The 20,088-nt window shown below is 42.0% G+C and overlaps 1 protein-coding gene across 5 annotated transcripts in view; it reads left to right on the top strand.

Annotated features, from left to right (window-relative positions):
- Positions 1 to 20,088, top strand: part of LOC136837568 (BRISC and BRCA1-A complex member 1-like) — a 76,101-nt gene that overhangs the window by 3,563 nt on the left and 52,450 nt on the right. For 4 of the 5 annotated variants that reach the window (XM_067102443.1, XM_067102442.1, XM_067102441.1 and 1 more), the window contains exons 2-3: positions 8,421 to 8,544; positions 18,975 to 19,154. In XM_067102443.1, the coding sequence (XP_066958544.1) occupies positions 8,422 to 8,544; positions 18,975 to 19,154 (303 nt within the window). In that variant the 5' untranslated portion in view covers position 8,421. The remainder of the gene's footprint in view (positions 1 to 8,420; positions 8,545 to 18,974; positions 19,155 to 20,088) is intronic. The other variant, XM_067102445.1, reaches the window with a different exon arrangement.

The raw sequence follows: 20,088 nt of genomic DNA, 5'->3' as shown, positions 1-20,088 counted from the left end.
TCTGCCATTTGTATGTCTGCCTGCTGTCATATGATTGGCTAAAAATTTAATGATAGTGCTCCATGTTCTTGAAGAGAAGAGCAGCCTTTATTACATTTTGCTACAAGAACTCGCACTACAAGTGTGGTTGGGCACAATATAGAAACATGCTGTAGCACAACAAAGATGTTAGTTGATGGGGATGTTGGCATCTCATGTCTAGTAAGCAGTTCACCAACTTCTGGTGCACTTATTTCTCACCTTGTACTTAGCTCAGCCACAGATATTGCCTCTGGTGATATGCACTGTTCTATCTTGAGTGTAGCTCACCCAGTTTGGTTGGCACATGCATGTTATTGCTATTGTCTCTGGGCATAATTTGTGTTGGTTTGGGACTTCACCTTGCATAAACCACATGCACTCGCAACATATTACACCCAGTAATTGACACCGCTGGTGTAGTGCTTAATGATGCTGAGGATTTTGGGGCTAGCGGTAATCTGACCTGAAGGAAGATAGTTAAGGAAGTAGATTCCTTTTGTCCAGTAGATGCTGCTGCCTCACAACAGGAACTGATTTTGAATCCAGCTCTTGTAAATGTTTTTCAGAAGATAATCTGAGTTGTGTTGTCTGCTAATTATCCCTGTACAGTTAATCAAGTTAGGAAACTCTTAGCCCTACCTGCCTTTAAGTCTGAGGATCTTATTTCTGCCCCAAAAGGCAGCCTGTTCTTATGGAAATACAAACCATCTCCTTTTATATAGAAATATCTTTTAGTGTGAGTTTTAAATGGTTGCTGAATTTATTAACAAGGTATAGTAGTTATTTTGTAGTAAGGGTTGGGTGAGTTAGGGAATACCCCTCACTTGTTGGCTGCCACTAAGTGCTTTTTCTTTAGCTGTCACCTAGTGCAGACGTTGTGCTTTACTCTCCACTAGGCTGTCTGTTGGTTTTGAGTATTTTCTTTGTTAGTGGTTGTGTTTCATTATGGAGAAAAACAAGTACAAATGCATTGTAAAGGGTAGGAGCGTTTGTGTGGGTTCTTAGTGTCGTCTATGGGTAATGTTCCCCAAAGATATTTTATTCCTCTTCTCTTGTAAGGGGTGCACTGGTTGGTTTCTCCCTCAGGGGGAGATGTTTAGCAGGAGGAAGAGGGATAGGAAGTGTATGCCAATCTATTCAGGATGGAGTACTCCCCTGTGACTATTGAACCTTCCCCAATCTTTTCTCTCTGCTCATTCCTGTTGTTCCTTTCCTTTACCTTCTTTTTGTGCCCTTCTCCTTCATTTTGGGAGGGGTGGGTTACCTACTAACACGCTTGTCATATGACAAGTCAGGTACCTTTATATCCATGAGCATTTGTTTTAGCTTTGGACTGTCATATGTTGGGCTTGTCAGACCCAGGCACAGGGGTCCATTAATACCACTTCTAAAGAGGCGGCTTTCTCCTTTGAGCTACTCTGACCATGCCATACAAGAGAGCCTTATTCCTTGTACACTCTAGGAAGTAGCCCAGATTAGTACAAGACCATCTGGTTCTGAGGCTACTTCAGTTGTCTCAGATGAGGAAGATTTGTTCAGGCCCAGCTCTTCCTCTCAACACTCTCCTTCTCCTACATTACCCTTGTATAAGGAAGAGGAACACTTAGAATCGGTCACTTCAGGTTTTAACCCTTAATCGATGGACACGATAATATGAGGATCTGTAACAGGTCTTGAGTGATGGACAGGCTAACTCATATGAGTATTAATATTTTGTACCATACGATGTGGATGAATTTAGCAGGAAAGAGGTTCATATCACTTCAGTGGTCCATAAATGACTTATGGTAACTATAGTAGCTCAGCACCGGACAGAGGGGGGATCAGTGTGCCTTGAGTCTTGATGGGGTAATGGATTGCCCCTCTCTATCCCATGATGTCTTTTTATTTATTTGCTCATAAATATACCCAGGGATTGCTGTTAGTTATTGTTATCTTTAATGATAGCATGTGAGCTATAGTTGTAATTTTACAAAGAATAGTATAAAGAAATACAGTATTAGAAAAAACATGTATACCTCACAAAAATGTACAGTACTACATCTCCCCATCTCAGTAAATTTTGTAAATATTTTACAATAAATATACTCAGAATATGTTACTGATTATGATATTGTGTGAGCTGTAATTATAATTTTACAAAATAAAATAAAATAAATTATTAGAAAAAACAGGTATAATTTTGTAAAATTAGCATACTGTATTTTGCGAGTGTCTTGGAAAAGAGCACATGGTTGTAAATGTTCACTTTCAACTTCCCATGGAAGGTACAGAAAATTTTTTTGGATATTTCTCTTACACCTTGTGCATTTGCATATCTTCCTCTTTCCATTGAAGTGTTTTTTTTTTTTAAATTGGCCAACCTTAAAGTTTGCCCAGTCTGTGGGCGTGCTTAATATATATTGAGCCTTTCCCTTAAGGGTTAAGGAACTAGTTCAGTTGTGTTTGGTTCAGTTCTTTTCAGTGGAGCATTTGAATACTGCTCGCTCTCTAAGAGGCTGCAGGTTGGGGTCTGATTATTCTTCTCTCCTTTCCTTTAGGCTTTCAGATTCTGTATATGGGAGATTTAACTCTATTGCTAAGGTTTTGCCTAGGAAGATCTCCTCTAAGGATCCTCTCTTTTGTCTCCCTTCCTTCATGCTAGGAAGATACTAGTGTATCGGACAGGGAAGTGTCTCCCCTTTTCTCCTGAGCAGGCAGTGGATGGCACTTTTTGTCCATGATTCTTCTGACTAAGAAAGGCACTATTGCGTCAGGCAGGTTGCATCTCCCTATTCCAGAGGCTGAGAATATTTATAAGAGTTTAACTAACTCTATTGAAGTGATGTCCTTTTTTTTTGAAATTGTACTGAATGCAGTTAAACAGTGTTTGAAGGAGTTTGGTGAGTTACTTCCTCCTTTGGCCAGGGATTGTTTGTTAAGGCCTTAGGATTTTTTGCTTCCCTAGACAAGGCATTTCATGATGTGATAGGGGAGCTATCCTATGCCATGAGCAACCTTAAAGTTTGCAGAAGAGAGCAGCTTTGCTCTCTGCTGGTTCCTTCAGTTTCCCCCCCTTAGTAAACAGTCTTTAATTTCAGCATATCCTTTTGGGAAGATTATTGAAGAAAAACTGTCTGCGTCTATAGCCTCGGAGACTGAGAAGACAGAGAACAGGTCTTTTATCCGTCAGTCCTAAAGGGAAGTCTCCTGCATCTTCCTCTTCTTCCTTTAAATAGCCTTCGGGCAATGCTACCCCCTTTGCTAGTTCTTCCTTTCCAAATGCCGGAAGGAGGGAAGTAACCTTTCGCCAGCAAAGTTCCAAGTCCTAAGTCTAATAAAAAATAGCTACTTGAGCCCTCAGGTACCTGTGGAGGACAGGTTAGGCCTCTTAGCTCAAGTATGGGAATGCTTAGGGGTAGACGCTTGGGTAGCAAAAGTACTTTTGGAAGGCTATTGCATTCCTTTCAGGAGTTCACCTCCTCTATCAGACCAGCCCATAGCCTTTTGTTCTTACCAAGGCAACCCGGAGAAGAGAAGGATCTTGAGTCAGGAAGTCTCTTCTCTATTAGAGAAGGCAGCTATAGAGGAAAAACCAGCTACTTCGCCAGGTTTTTACAACAGGTTTTTCCTAGTTCCAAAGGCAGCGGGAGGTTGGAGGCCTATTTTGGATGTATCCAAGCTCAACCTTTGTGTCCAACTGTTCCCTTTTTCCATGGAGTCAGCCTCCACGGTCTTAGCCACCTTGGAGAAAGAGGCATGGATGTTTACAGTGGACATGAAGGACGTGTACTTTCGTGTCCCCATTCACCAACTTTCAAGAAAGTTCCTATGCTTTGTCTTTGGGGGAAAGACGTACCAGTTTTGAGCTCTGTTTTGGACTAAGTTCCGCCCCTCAGGTTTTTACCAGGGTCTTATCCCCCTTCACGAAATGGCTCTCTTGCTAGGAGTAAAGATACTTCTGTACCTGGACTATTGGATTATCATTGTGAAGTTCAGGGAGGATTGCCTGAGAGCAAAAGCGCTATTTCTGAGCTTAGCGAAAGCCCTAGGGTTACTGATAAACATAACAAAGTCTTCACTGGAACCATCTCAAAAAGTTACCTACCTGGCCATGGAGTTAGATTCTGTTCTTCTCAAGGTTTTCCTACACCTGCTTGAGTAGACAATCTCTTGTCAGTCGCAAGCGAAATTGCCTCCCCAGGAAGCATGCCAGCCAAAAGCTGGCTGTCTTTGTTAGGTCACATGTCTTCTCTGGAGAAGTTAATCCCAGGTGCTCGACTATGGATGAGACCGTTTCAGTTGCACTTGAGGAGGCACTGGCACAGAGGGTCACAGCCAATCCACAAATTAGGGCCCTAGAACCCAGATGTGTTCCCTTACCTTCGTTGGTGGATGTCTGAAGGGATACTGCTTACCAGGAAGTCACTAGAGTCCCTGAGCCCAGACCTCTCACTGTATTCAGGCGCCTCAGACAAGGGCTGGTGTATAGTTATGGAGAATCAAGTCACTTCCGGAGTATGGTCCCCAGTCGAGAAAAATCTGCACATAAACTGCAAGGAGTTGGCTTTCCAGAAGGGGCTGCAGAAGTTGGAAAGTGCAGTGACCAACAAAGTAATTTCTGTCCTCTTGGACAACTCAACACCTCTGTCGTACCTAAGAAGACAAGGGATACAAAGTCAGAAACGTCAGGAGCCATTGCCATGGACTTACTCCTGTGGACAGAGGAGAGGAACATTGTCCTAATGCCCCAGTTTGTACCTGGTCGATTGAATGTTCTGGCAGACATGCTAAGTTGTCCAGGACAGGTACCCTTCCACAAATGGACGTTAAACCCGACTGTGTGCAAAGCAATTTAGAAAGAGTTCAGGCAACTTCCCATCGATCTCTTTGCAACGAAGTTGAATCATCGTCTCCAGTTGTATGTCTCACCAGTTCTGTGGGAACTGCATAATGCATGGTGTAAGTCCAGGGGCATTTCATGTCTTCGCACCAGTATTCAAGTTTTCAACGATTCTTAAGATATGCTAAAGATTTGTCTGTTTCCTCTATCAAAGGCTATAAATCCATGCTGGCTTCTGTTTTAAGGCATAGTGGATTGGATATTTCAAAGGATGTTGACTTACATGAAGGTGTTTGCTCTTTTCAACCAGAAATGCCAAAAGTTCTTCAGAAACCTCTTTTATGGAACCTAGACATTGTCTTACGACACCTTAGAGGCCCTCATTTTGAGCCCCTTAGAGAGGTTTCTCTCAAGGCTCTTTCTTTGAAAACCCTCTTTCTGGTGGCCTTGGCTTCGGCCAAGAGAATAAGTGAATTGCAAGTGATATCATCGTTAGTATGGTTTTCTCGTACTGAAGCAGAATTATCTTTTCCGGCTTTGTGTTGTGCCAAGAATGATGTTAAGGCCAAAGCTCTTCCTAGAGTTTTCTCTATCCCTTCGCCAGAAATTCTAACTCCTGAGACAGGAGAGCTAGTTTTATGCCACGTTAGGGTTCTGCAGTATTTTACATCCCGTCTTAAACCTGGAAGGAAGCAGTGTAGAAACCTATTTTGTTCTGCCAGGAAACCTGAGGTTCCTATGTCTAAAAATACCATGGCTTTCTTGATTAAGTCCTTAATTCTGGAAGCACACCAGGCAGTCTCTCCAGAGGTTTGTCCCCTTCAAACAGAGCAGCAGCTACACCTATTAGTTTTCACCAACACGTCTCTCTAGACCGTCTAATCTTGGCAGCACAGTGGATGTGTAGCTGTGTTTTCACTTTGAACTACTTTGGGGACATAGAGATCCAGTATGAGGACCTCTGGTTTCGGCAGGGTAGATTATCTCCTAGTCTCCATTATGTGTGGCAAACGGATAAGGGTTCTCTCTAGCTACCTCCTTCCTGGATAAAGGGGAACTGTATGTGGTAAGTTCATGCACGGTACAGTAGTTCACTCCACTTTAATTATTTGGATCATTTTGTATACTGTAGTTGTCCTTGCTTTGTTTGTTCATGGATGAGGGCAAACAACATCTTCCTTTTTTTTATTAGAGTAAATTATGTTATTTAATGTTGCAGATCCATTGCTCCTCAGTGGAGAAAGCTACCCTGAGCTGATTAAGTACCACTTTTCTTTCAATTTGGGCTGGTTTTCATGTGTGAGGTACCACAGCAACTCGATTAGGTAGGTGGTAACTCTTGAGGGATCATAGTTTAGTTGTGGTTGTAGCTTCCATCAGCTCTGCAGGCCTGAGGCACATGGGCCAATAAATTGCCATTCTGCATTGCACATCTTCAACTAATGGCCACAATAGGGCTTCACGCTCCAGTTCCACCTCCTAAGATAGTGGACCTCACTTGGTGATGATCCTCATCCGACAAGTATTTGCCATGGGATCATATTCATCAGGTAAGCAGCAGTGAGAATATTTATAATGGTATCTGATAATTCAGTTATAGGGAATCTCTTGCCCTCTTCCTGCACACAATGTTTGAGTCAGTTAAATGACAGAGGGTAAGTTTCACCTCAAAAATAATGATTTTATTGATAAAATAAGTTTTTTAGGTACTTACCCTCTATCATTGAAACCCTCCCTCCTCCCCTCTTAAGAGATTAAGAGTAGAATGAGCAACCGAAACATTCGCTGTCCTACCCCCACCCTCTGCACTTGTGGAACCCACGCCAAAGTAGTCACAGATAAAGCTAAATGATAGAGGGTAAGTACTTAAAAAACTGACTTTATTATAAAAATCATTATTATTTGGATACGTACTTACGTACTGTTAAAGTACAACCTGCCCAGCCTCCTCACTTCTTAGTAGGCTGTCAAGAATTGAGGGATGTGTATTTTCAGTAGCTTTCCATTGGTCCTCCCATAAGTACCTCCACTTTACCCTCATGGGAGACAGTGTTCCGATTCAGGGGACTATATTTTGGACTCTTAACTGCTCCCCAAGTATTCACTGAGGTGTTCAGGTTGATCTCGGCTTGGGCTCACTAGTATGGGTACGTCTGTGGAAGTACCTGGGGAATTGGTTGGTCCTGGTGAGGTCTTTGTTGCAGTTGCATCAAGACAGTTCAGCTACTTGAGTTTTTGTCACAACCTGGGTGTAGTGATCAACTTCAAGAAGTCAGATCTCGTGCTCAAGTAGAGGGTAAAGTACAGTATCTGGGCATGCTGAGAGACATAGCAGTAGCGAGGGTTTTCCCTTCAGATTCTCATATCAGCAGATTCAGAGAGGCAGTACAGAAGTTCCTGTCTCAACAGGAACAACCTGCTCAGCAGTGGCATGTTGCTCTGGGTCACCTTTCATCATTGTAGAAGATGGTCACTCATTGATGGCTTCATCTCTGTTCCCTTTAGTGGAGGATGAAGGGGTATTGGTCCCCGGCAAGGGGCCCTCCTTTCTCTCATGTTCCTCTGTCGGAGGAATTGAGGAGAGATCTAGTTTGGTAGTTAGACAACAGGAGCCTCATTTTAGGAGTGCCATTGGACACTCTCCCCTCTCAAGGTGCTTCTGCTGTCAGACGCATCGACTGAAGGCTGGGGCACACACCTAGAAGAGTTGTTGGTTTCAGGTGTGTGTATAGGACCAGAATGACAGACACCTCCATATCAATGTCTTGGAACTCTAGGCAGCTTCTATAACTCCTCAAGAGTTTTGGGACTGGGTGATGAGGCACTCCATGGTGTTGATGAGCTACAGCACTATGATAATGTGGACTTGCATCTTGCTTGAGGGCCATGACACATGATTTATGGTAATTCTCCACCTTATTTACATATAAATTATAATTGCAGGATAATTTAGGACCCTGGGCTTCCTTTTCACAGAGAAATTGTTAATTTCTTCATATATAAAATCCTAATCAAGAAATGATTTGTGGTTACACTGTCCATTCTAGGCTATGACTCCTGTTAGAAACAAACCAAATAATGTCACTTCTGAATCAGGAGAGAGAAAAATGTTTACTATACAGTACAATACTTAACTGTACTCTGCAAGGCACTGTATGTATATTCATATGTAAGTCTTAACTTATTGGGTGAGTGATGCACACAGTGGTGCTAGCTGGGGAAATACCAACTGGATTTTCCATTGAGACAGCTGGATTCAGAATATTTTGTGTTGAAAAAATGTAATTCTTCCTCACTTTTGATTTTTTGAAGAAGGTCAGTTAATTCAAAGGTGACAAGGGGACCTCTCTCACCATCGTTTATACTGTAATATGAAATATTCCTGAATGTGTGGCTAACATTTAAAGCCAAAATCTGTCTAAGGCAGTGGTTTGCTTGATACACTCAGTTGAATATACATTTACAAAAATTTTAGCTACAAAATATATTCTAGGAGTCCATTTACAGTATTTTATTCTCAAGTAAAGCAATCATATTACAGCAATATTGTTTTATATGCCAGTAATTTTTTTTCCAGAATGGAAACTGAAGAAGTCTCTTCAACTGTTTCTACTCCTTCAGAAGCTCACGAAGCTATGGAAGAATTCCAGCGTGTTTTAATAGAGCGACACATACCAAAAGTTAACTGCCCAGAACATATAGTAAGCATTTGAGATGACACCTATGATTAATTATGAGGAAACTTGTTTCTACAATACAGTTCTCCCTTTTTAAACCAATGTAATTATAGCAAATCCTGTATAAGTACAGTATACGTATTTGTTCCTACAGGAATGCAAACCATCACGTTTTAGGAATATTATTCAGTGTGAGCTGGATTGTTTGTTGAACTTGGGAACAAGGTAGTTAAGTGGCAGAGATGGGGGATGAGCAGGGGAATATCCCTCACTCACCTCATGCCACAATTCACATTTTCTCCAACTACCGAATAAAGCAGGCACGTTTTGCTCATTGTCTACTCTGTGATTGTTGGAATACTTAGAAGAGCAGCCTGTTACCCAGTTTTGCTTGCTTGCTATGGTGTATTTCTCTGTTCTTCTTTGTTTGAAATGGGGAAAAAAGCATGAGCAATACTATTGTGGGCATCCTTATGGATACTTTGTCTCCCATAACAGTGGATCCACATAAGACTTTTTTTGTAGGGGGGAAGACTTGTATTTGTTCTGACCTTGTAAGTAGTGTGCTGGTTGGGCTTTGCATAAGTGGAAGTTTGGCAAATGGAGGAAGAAGGACAAGAAGAGTTCACTCACCTGCTGGAAGGAGGGGGAGTTACTCTCCTGATAATGCCACCAAATGCTTTTAGTTCTTTTATCCATGCCCTCTCCTCCAAGGATGAAGTAGCTGCTGGTTGAGATGAGTGCCAGCCGGTGGCAGTATCTACCTGTGCAGCTCTCTCACCAGGTAAGAAACAGCAAGCATTTTTTCAGTAAGCCTTTTTTTATTCTGTTGTCATTTCATTATCATTTTTAATGTTAGAGTTCAAGATGTCCATGAATCCCACCTCCTTCAGTGTGGATTCAGCTAAGTAATTACGGGGTAAGTTACATTTATAAAAATAACATTTTTATAATAAAATAAAGTTTTATACGGTATATACTTACCCAGCAATTACAAATGGAGCCCGTCCTCCTCCCCTCACATGGACCTTAGAGCATAAACAAAAGTGAAGCTCTTAGCTTAGTTGTTTTTCTCTTTCACCCTGAAAGTGGGCGGGGTTAGTCACCTACATAAACAAAAAACTATCGCTACTGTGAATTTCAAAATTGAAGCTGCCATTGAGTTAGAAACTCTTAGCGAAGTAATTACTGGGTAAGTATATATAAAACTTTATTTTTTATTATAAAAATGTGATTTTTAGTGACTCAAAAAGTGTTTTACAATGTCAGAGTGCTTTTAATTCTACTAATACAGTACATTGGTTTTAAAAATTCAAGAGTGGCTTTATTTAATGAATTGCAGAGGAATACAAGTAAAATTTTGTTGGGTGCCAGCACATGTAGGAGTGTCTGGTAAATGAAAAGGCAAAAGGAACTGTAGCTGATATGCTTCCAAGGAAATACAGGCAGTCCCTGGTTATCGGCGGGGGTTCCGTTCTGGGAGTGTGATGATAACCGAAAATTGGCAATTTCTGGCGCTTTTTTGGCAATTTTCGGGCTTATCAGCGCCGAAAAGTGCCGATTTTCGGTTATCGGGGCCTCTGTTAGGTATGTATTGGCGCCAATACCCAATTATTGGCGCCAATAAGCGGAAATCAGCGATTTTCGGCGCCGAAAATTGCCGATTTTCACCGCTAGACAAGCACCATAAAACCGGATCGCCATTAACCGAGCCCGCTGTTAACTGGGGACTGCCTGTATAGACTTTCTTGCAATGACTTCTTGCCAGATGTCAGATCACTTATTAAGAGTGCTGCATATGGCAAGAACGTTGGAATACATTTGGGGCAAATAAAATTCAAGAAATTGCAAGTACAGTATCATTTTTCCTTGAAATTCAAGAAAATGCCCAGAAAAAGGGAAACTGTACTCTGCTGTCTAAAGGTAGGGCATACCCACCTCACACAAGTCTTGAGTAGCAAATGAAAATCAACCTCATTGTTATGACTGCTTGGTTCCTTTGGCTGTCAAACATTTGCTAATTGAATTCCCCAGTCTTAGGGACTTCAGAAGCCTACTTTCCAAGGCCCGAGAGAAGAATGGCCAGTACATTCTATCCTAATTCCTCAGTTAAGAAGTTATGATATACAGTCGACCCCCGATATTCACGGGGGATGTGTACACAACCCCCTGCAAATAGCTAAAATCCATGAATACTCAAAACCCCTCTAAAAATGCTTAGAACTGCCTATTTTGATAGTTCAAAAACAAAAAACCCTCTAAAAATACTTATACCTGAATATTTTAAAAGTTTTATCATAAAAAGTGCATTTAACCATGAAAAATATGTGAAAAATACAGTACTGTAATTAGTGAATATTTCTAAGTGAAAAATACTGTGAATAGGGGAATTTTCATAGAATAGTGTGTATATATGTTCCGTAGAGAAATCCACAAGTCGGTGAGTCCACGGATCTGGAACCACGAATGATGGGGGTTGACTGTAGTGCCATTTTTAGATTTGTATCAGAAGCAAAAAATATAGTTTTATATAAGTAACGTACCCAATAATTACATAGCTATTAGTTTCTTTTGACCGGCGGCTTAGAATTTTTAAATTGCAGGTCACACTAGTGTAGTTTGTTTTGGTTATGGTGATGTGCCCTGCCCACTTTCAGGTGTAAGAAGAGGTACAACATAGCAAAGAGCTTCAATTTGTTTCTGCCGGCTGCAGTTGAAGGACTGTGGTTGACAGCAGCTTGAATTTTGATATTTATACATTGCTGGTCATTTGCTCTATCTTTGATTGGTGAAGTATTTATTTTTGTAGCCCTTTGGCACAATTTAGATAGTGTTAAGCTAGTTTTCATCATTGGTTTACGACTTTTTGCCCGTTTTTTGGACTTGTCTTAGAATTTTCCAGGATGTCTAACACTAGTAGTTCTAGTATTAGGTATTGTAGGAAAGGCTGCAATGCTAGACTGGCTAAAGAATCTTATGGCTCTCACACTGTTTGTGTTCAATGTAGGGGACAAACATGCTCAGTGGATTTATATTGTGAGGAATGTAGCAACTGGCATTTAAAGAACTGGAAGACATTAGATTCACATCTTAAGAAAGTAGCTAGAGATAGAAAGAGGAAACATATTGCTAGGGAATCTAGTAAAGCTTTAGCTAATCAGGATTCATTCTGCTAAGTCAGATGCAATTTCACCTGTAATTTCTTCTGATCCTGTTCCATCTCCACCTGTACAACCCTGTCCTTTACCCGGCTCTCACATTTCCGATCCCAACACCATCGTCAGTCTGCAGTCGAAAATTGACACTCACTTTGAGTTAATTGTGCAATTGATCGCTAAATTAGCGTCATCTGTGAAAGTGTTAATGGATAAGAGTGAGCAGAGCGCCCCTTGGCGCCCAGTGCAAGTGCAGTGGTAGTGGAGGAGGTGTCTTTTCGGCCCACCGATTCTCCTATGCCAAGGTCCCTGACATACTCCAGCACCTGGGAGTAGTCAAACTGGTAGCCTATGGGAGGTCTGTGGGGCCTGCCCCCGAGCAGTCGCCCCCTCTGTTCAGTCTGTTGATGAATCCCAGACTGCAACCAAAGGCCATTGGAAAGGCCTTCAAGTGAGTGCTCACTGTACAGTATGTCCTCCAGCTCTGAAGATTTTAGTCCCAGGCGCTCACGGTGTTATGCGGACAAGTCACGCCTGCTGAAAAGGTGTGCAGTGGATTTCGAGATTTCTTCTCCTGTTCCTAGTAAGAAGGACAAGGATTCAGCTCGCCCCTTGTGCAGTCACTGGGATAGCTCGGAGCAATTCTCTTCTGCTTCTTCAGACGACGGTCATAAATTGGCGCCGAAGCGTCTTGTGGCACGTAGATGTTCTTCGTTGAATAAAGGAACCTCATCATCAGGAGTTGCGCACCCAGCACCTTCATCTCTTCAATCAGCGCCCGAGTGGCCAGCAGCTAGCGTCAAAGTGCCCAAGCTCCCATTTGCAGATGAGCGCCCACTGGCTCCCGTTCACCATCAGGTTTTGTCTCTGGCTCCCGTCTCTACAGTGCTTCCTGAGCGCCCATTGGCGCCCACTCCTCCACTGCTTCATTGTAGTAATATTCTAAGTTTGCTTCAGAAGGTGCCTCCTACAGCTTTCTCCAGTTTCTTCTGAAGAAGAGGTTGTTCCAGATCAAGATGTTCCTTTGTCGGTGTACTCTGCATTGTTAAGGTTCCTGCTAGTGACTTTTCCAAGCTTCTTTTCGCCAGCTACTCCCTCCTCTCCTGCTTCGACTTTCTTTATGGAAGCCCCCTCAGTCGGTTCGTCGAGGTTACTGAAATTGGTTTTCTCCTCTTCAGCGAAGAAGGCACTGAATGAAGTAGAAGGGTGATTTTCTGAGAAGAGGGAGCAAGGTTCCAAGTTGTCTAGATTGAGTTATAGGTTTTATGCAACCGGATAAGTGCCTTCCCTGGGAGTCTCTGCCCCCTCTCAGGGAGACTTCTCCAGCCTCATCGACTCGGGTAAGAGATCAGCTTTCTCCTCAGCCAAAATTATGTTTTCAGCTTCGGAACTAGCACACCTTCTCAAGAATATTTTTAAGGTTTTCGAAGTGATGAGCTTCATAGACTGGGTGGTGGGTGCACTAGCACGCAAGCTCCTTGTTACTTCAAGAAATTTCTTCGGATCTCTTAGGAGTACTTTTCTGTATTGACAGGGGCGTTCGCAATAGTACGCAGGAGTTAGCTAGTCTTTACGCCATGGGTGTGCTTAAGAAAAGAGAGCTTTGGTGTTCTTTTACTTCGAAAGGCGTCATTCTGTCTCAGAGATTGGCCCTCCTCTTCTCCCCCTTGGACAAGGTGCTTCTTTTTCCCCAGGCTACAGTACTGGACATTGCCTCTGACCTGCAGAAAAAGAACGTTCAGGACCTGCTCTCCCAATCTGCGAGACTTCCCAAGGATTCTCTGACTCTGCCTCCCAGGTCTTCGTCTCCGCTGCAGCCTACTCCCTTTCGGAGCTCCTGTTCTAGAACACATACTAGAACAAGAGCATATACCCGTTTCCCACAGCATTCCATCAAGAAGTCTTCCTCCAAGTCTTCCTCCAAGAAATGAAGGCATAGTCCTCCGTACTCAGGTAGGAATGTAGCTCCTCCGTTTTTGGGAATGGTGGGAACAAAAGGGGGCGTAACCCTGAATAGTGTCTGTCCTGAAGGAGTGCTACACTATCCCCTTGTTGAACAAACCTCTAGTCCACAAGCCTGTCGAATTGACAGCTTACTCTTCAGGCTCAGAGAGATTTGTTGCTCTCTTGCTAGAGGTCTCTTGTTCAGAAAGAGGTAGTAGAGAACATTCATTCTCCAGGATTCTACAACTGTCTCTTTGTAGTGCCCAAGTCATCGGGGTCCTGGAGACCCGTTTTGGAAGTAAGTGCTCTAAATGTCTTTGTCAAAAAGACAACATTCAAGAAGGAAACAAACCAATTGGTCCTTGCATCCATTCGCCAGGGAGAATGGATGGCATCCATCGACATGCAGAATGCGTACTTTCATATTCCAGTGCATCTGACGTCAAGAAAGTACCTCAGGTTTGTGTTTCAGGGCAAGGTGTTCCAATTTCAGGTTCAGTGCTTTGGTCTCTCGACAGCTCCTCAAGTGTTCACCAAGGTATTGGCTTCCCTAGCGAAATGGCTTCATTTGATGGGGATAAAGACCTCCTTATATCTAGACGACTGGTTATTACGTTCCCACTCGAAAGTTCAGTGTATGGAGGACATTCGCACAACTCTTCTCTTGGCCCAAGAATTGGGTCTTCTCATTAATTGGGACAAGTCTCTCCGGGTGCCTTCTCAGGAGATTCCTTATTTAGGAATGACGATCAACTCTCGGGATTTTCGGGTTTTTCCAGTCCCGAAGAGAATAGACAAGTGTCTCCAGACCGTGGAAGAATTTCTGGAACTAAACTTTTGCTCGGCGAGTTGATGGGTGAGTCTTCTAGGCACCTTCTCGTCCATGGAACAATTCGTCACTCTGGGAAGACTTCACCTGAGACCTCTCCAATTCTTCCTCAGAGCCAGCTGGAACTGGAAAAAGTTTCCGGACTCGTTTGTGTTCCCGATAACAGTGGAAATCAAGGAGGACCTTCATTGGTGGAATTCCAGGAAGAGGCTATCAGAAGGGAAATCTCTTCAACCTCTGAACCCCAGCCTAGAGTTCTTTTCAGATGCGTCGAACCTAGGTTGGGGAGCTCTTTTGGTGTTAAAAGAAGTGTCAGGTACCTGGTCTCAGGAAGAGCAAAACTGGCACATCAACGTAAAAGAGTTACCGGTGATATTTCTGGGCCTATAGTGCTTCACTTCAGAAGTTACGGGAAGACAGTAGCAGTGCATTCAGACAGCACGATGGCACTGGCGTACATCAAGAAACAAGGGGGAACCTACTCTTTCTCCCTATATGAAGCGGCAAGGGGTCTTCTTTTTTGGTTACACCAGAACGACACTCAAGTGACGATGCGTTTTATCCAGGGGAGGCTCAACATTCTGGTGAACAAATTGAGCCGTCAGAGACAGATCCTTCCCACAGAATGGACATTAGACCCATTAGTTTGTCTGGATCTGTGGAAGCTCTGGGGGAAACCCATGATAGATTTGTTCGCTTCCTCCAGGAATCACCGACTTCCTTTCTTCTGCTCACCAGTACCAGGTCCCTTAGAATGGGTGACCGATGCAATGTTGCAGGACTGGTCGGGCAAAGATCTGTATACCTTTCCCCCATTCAGTTTAGTGAGAAAAGTCATCAACAAATTCCGGTCTCATCAAAACCTGTCCATGATTGTGATAGCCCCCTTCTGGCCAGCAAAGGAGTGGTTCCTGGATCTGCTGGAACTTCTTGCGGACTTCCCGAGACTGCTGACACAGAAGCAACAACTTCTCAGGCAACCTCACTTCCAACGGTTCCACCAAAACCTGTCTTCTCTGGCCCTTACAGGATTCAAAATGTTAGGCCCTTAGGTTTTATCTTCACAGAATGAAGAACATTCGTGGTACTTCAAGGAACCTTTGTGTTCTGTGAAATATCCCTCTCTACTCTTGTCTAAGAATGCCCTGGCATTCTTTCTCAGGAACTTGATTTCAGAACCACATTCCATGGTGAGCGAAGACTCTCTCTCCTCTTGCAAGGTAAAAGCCCATGAGATAAGAGTGGTCACTACGTCTTTGGCATTTAAGCGCAATTTATCCCTCACATCAGTTGTGCAAGCGAGGTTTTGAAAGTGCAAGTCGGTGTTTGCATCGCAGTACTTAAGGGATATCAAAACTACTTACGATCAGTGCAGTACCTCAGTACCTTGGGTCCATTTTATGCAGCTGGCATGGTGTTGGGGAGGAAACGTAGAAAGCAATGTCCTTTCTTTAATCTCTTCGCCTTGCTTAGGGTGTTGAGTTTTTTGGGGAGCCTGGGAGTACTACGTACTTGGAGCACCCTCCAGTCTTTTGGTTTTAATGGTTGGGTATTGGTGTTTTTAATTTGGTTTTTTGGTGGTTATGGTGACTGTTTGCTCTGGTTATTTTGTGTGGTACTGCACCCTGGGCAGGGGCATCTTGTTTTACTTTGCTAGCCCTCAGAAATTAGTCCATCACTACAAAACACCCACTGTAGTAGTAGGCCCTCAAGGCTTTACCGCCTCGCCTCTACTGAATAAGATGAGCAGCAACCAGAGGCAGTATCTACCTGTAGCAGCTCTCTTATCAGGTAAGGTTCAATAAATTTTTATTCTCAAACTCATTACTATTAATAATGTTTTGGGGTAGATATGTCCAACCTTCCCACCTCCATTCAATGTGGGAATCAGCTGTGTAATTACTGGGTAAGTTACTTATATAAAAATGACATTTTTATAATAAAATAAAGTTTTATATGTACTTACCCAGTAATTACATGATCGGAGCCCACCCACCTCCCCTCACTTGGACATAAGGGCATAAACAAATTGAAGCTCTTTGCTATGTTGTACCTTGTCTTACACCCGAAAGTGGGCGGGGCACGTCACCATAACCAAAACAAACTAGCATGACCCGCAATTTCAAAATTTTAAGCTGCCAGTTAAAAGAAACTAATAGCTATGTAATTACTGGGTAAGTATATAAAAAACTTTATTATAAAAATTTCATATTTATTTTTATATATAAAATCTGGTTATTATGTCCATAGGTTTTATATGAGTTTTGTCATTCTTAACGAATGATACTGGCATCAGTGACCTTAGTTGTCCCGATGCTGGAGAACATTAAATAATTCAATCAGTTAATCACACAGCTTGAGATACCTAGTCCCATCAGCTGAACTAAGAAGTATATCTTTAAGAAATAAGCATTCTGGAAATTTGAGTAATGCTCTTGGCTCTGAAAGCTCTTTTAGATCATTTGATAGGTCAGTCAGTGGTGATGAGATGAGTCACAACAGAACTGTGATCAATAAGCAAGGGAGACAGTCTTCATCCCTCTCAGCTTGCTGGCATAGCATATTCATAACTGGGCAGATTGCCATACCGTCAAGCTATCAGCCAGGTATATCTGGCTCATCAGTTTAAATTTTGTTTGTTGTTTTTAATTATTTGAACATTCAACAGTGAAGCACAATTATTCAGCTTCAAAGTTAACCAGAACCAGCATTAAACCATTAACTCACCTTACTGAGAATGATTATGGAAATCTATTAAGCCTACAAGTGTTCAGCAGTAGTTGATTGAGATTGGCCACAAACAAATTTTGTTGTCTCCCAGTCAGAGGATTAAGAGTTATGTCTATTGCTTCCTTTGTGGTCATATCCCGTTCATATTCCTTCATTTTTTACTTTTTTCTTCTGGCCTAGACTAGAAAAGGACATTAAGTTGCCAAAGCTTTGGGCCTTGGCTCTCAAAATAAAGGTAACATTGACAGGAAAATCAGTTCTTCATAAGTTTGTGCTCATTGTTACCTTACCTTCTTGGTCATATGCAGTTTCATGCAATCCCCCCTCAAGAGTTGCAAGATGGCATCTATGCAAAATATAACTTGTTCATACGCAGAACAAGCCTGGATCATAATGTAAGGATAGATTCTTCTAGCGGATCCAAGGACAACCCTGGACCTAAGCAAACCAGATCTGGGTTCACTTGTCTAGGTTGTAGAGCCAGAAAACACCTACTTCAGTAGGAAGGGCAGCAGCACGTCTTACCAGCAAGGCAGCAAGGAAGAAACTGGTTGCGTCACGGCATCATGGGTGAGAGAAGGTTGGCTGATGCCTTCTCTCGCATCCCATTCGCTGAACCCCGTTGCCACCGATTCCTTGTTCTACAGTTTTAGATGATTTTTACTGGTTTCCAGCTGACGCCAGAAGAATTTATCCTTATTTTAAGAATGCAGGTTTGTTAGCTATGAAAAATATAAATTAATTAAAAATTTGTCATTTTTAGACTAACCTTCCTCTTAGACTCTGTATATGCTAAGCATGTAATTGAACTGCATGAATTATAATTTGATATTACACACATTGGGAACTTCCAGTGAGTAATTCTTTTTCTCATGAAAAAGACTTACTGTTATAGTAGCCATATTTCATTTTAAGGCAGTGTTGCTCTCACTAAAGTTAGACTGCACAAAGGGGAGATTTGTATAATTCAGCCATATGAAAAAAATTTTAATGATTGACCAAGTCAGACAAGCAGCTAGTTTGTGATTCCCATCCTGCTTCTACTACCTTATGGATGTGCTTGAGGTGGTTACTGGTCTGGTAGTAAGCAAATCGCTTTCCTACCTGTCTTTTCCTCATTTTCATCACGTTTTTTCATCTTATATGATCCAATCCAGACCACTACCCAACACCTCACACTATGTCTTGGTATCCAGATCTAAATTTTTATCTTTTTTAACAAGACAAATAACCTCCTCTAACCTTGGTTGGTTTGCGTGCATCCAGTTTAAATCATAGCAGTCTGGTTGTCCTTGATGAGGTTTTTATGATTGCTTCCTACCAAAGTGCAGTAGAGATTTAACCAAGTGTTATGCTAAATTGGTTACAGAGAGGTATCAATGCTAGAGTGAAACTCCATATTGAATATACAGGTGAGAAGGTCTGTAGAGTATGTCTTGATTAAATAGGATCTTGTTTATCTTTCTTCTAACATGACTTTTCCTAGGGTAACAGCTCATTCATACCAGTATAATTGTTTGTAAGGATTGCATTTGCCAATTCCTTAAAAGTTGAGGATGGTTTTCTATCCACTGTACACTCTGAAGAGTAAGACAATAGTTGAATGAGTGTATGAATGTTTAGAAATATTAAAATAAAATACATATTTATTTTGGTAGTCTTTAAGGCCACGGGTCAAGGTGGGGTACCACTTCAGTGTTTATTCAAGTACAATTAACATAAACAAGTGAGAGAATGCCATCTAATTCTAGCCAAAACCAAGTCCCTTCATGTAATGTTTTTTATATTATTTCTAGATTTTGGTGGTAGATGTCTGCAAAGAAGAAGGCAACTCTCCATATAGGCTTGCAGATGGAACTAAGCATCCTTCAATGTACATGGTGAAACGTGCCTTGACACTTTTCCTTCTGAACAAGCATTCCATTGATGCACAGCACAAATTTGCTCTCGTGGCACTTCATGAGTCTCCTATATGGGTAAGATCCTCAGTATTAATGTACCTAAAAATTACAACACATTTCTGTAACTGCTGTTAAGTGTTTCTTTTGTTGTTTTAAGAATGTATTTAACCAAGTTACAAATGCTTCTACTTATACTATAATGCTGAATTACTGTGAACAAGCTATGAGAAGAGTAAAAGATTGGCCACTTTCCTTGTTGATAAGGTTTATATGTATGGGTTTATATGTATCCATGGTGTATTTTAAATGCTCTTGCCTACTATTAAAGATAGCTATATCTCTTTGCACCTGCAGGTGCAGTCAGCATTCAACATGCAAAGATTGCTTGGCTGACCCAGATGAGTGTCTAGTTCACCTGTTCTCCACCAGGTGTGTGTCTGGTATTTTAGTTCTTGTCAGAATTTTTTTTGCCATTGTTCATGCAAGTGGCATTGACATGTTGCAAGGGAACCTTGATAAGGGTTTTGAGTGCAGAGTAATTCACATAGATTTTAGTGCTGCTTTCTATTTAGTAAATCACAAAGCACTTATTTATAAATTTCACAATCTTGGAGTGGGTGGACATGTTTTAAGATTTAAGATTACTTCAAGATTTCCTTACAGGTAGGCAGCAGTGAATTGCTGTGGATGGGATCTTTAATGAACCAAGACCTATTGTGTCTGTAACTCTACAGGGCAGTGTTCTTGGTCCACTGTTATTTTTAGTGTATACAAATGATATGGTTGTTAGCCTGGAAACAAGATTGTTCAGTAGGCCAATGATGCAACACTTGTGGGTGTAGTAAAGCCTCCACGTATGAGAATTGAAGCTGCCCTCAGCCTCAGTCTGGACATGGACTGGATCAGGGAATGATGTAGTCAGTGGGGCATGAGGCTGAACTCCAGTAAAACTAAAACACTATTGATTAGCAGATCTCGTACAGATTTGCCACCCCATCCTTCCCTTCAG

This window comes from Macrobrachium rosenbergii, chromosome 59 (assembly GCF_040412425.1).
Source record: "Macrobrachium rosenbergii isolate ZJJX-2024 chromosome 59, ASM4041242v1, whole genome shotgun sequence".
In the NCBI taxonomy this organism is placed as follows: Eukaryota; Metazoa; Arthropoda; class Malacostraca; order Decapoda; family Palaemonidae; genus Macrobrachium; species Macrobrachium rosenbergii.
The sequence above is the reverse complement of the archived record's forward strand: the minus strand, read 5'-3'. Positions and strand labels throughout refer to the sequence as shown.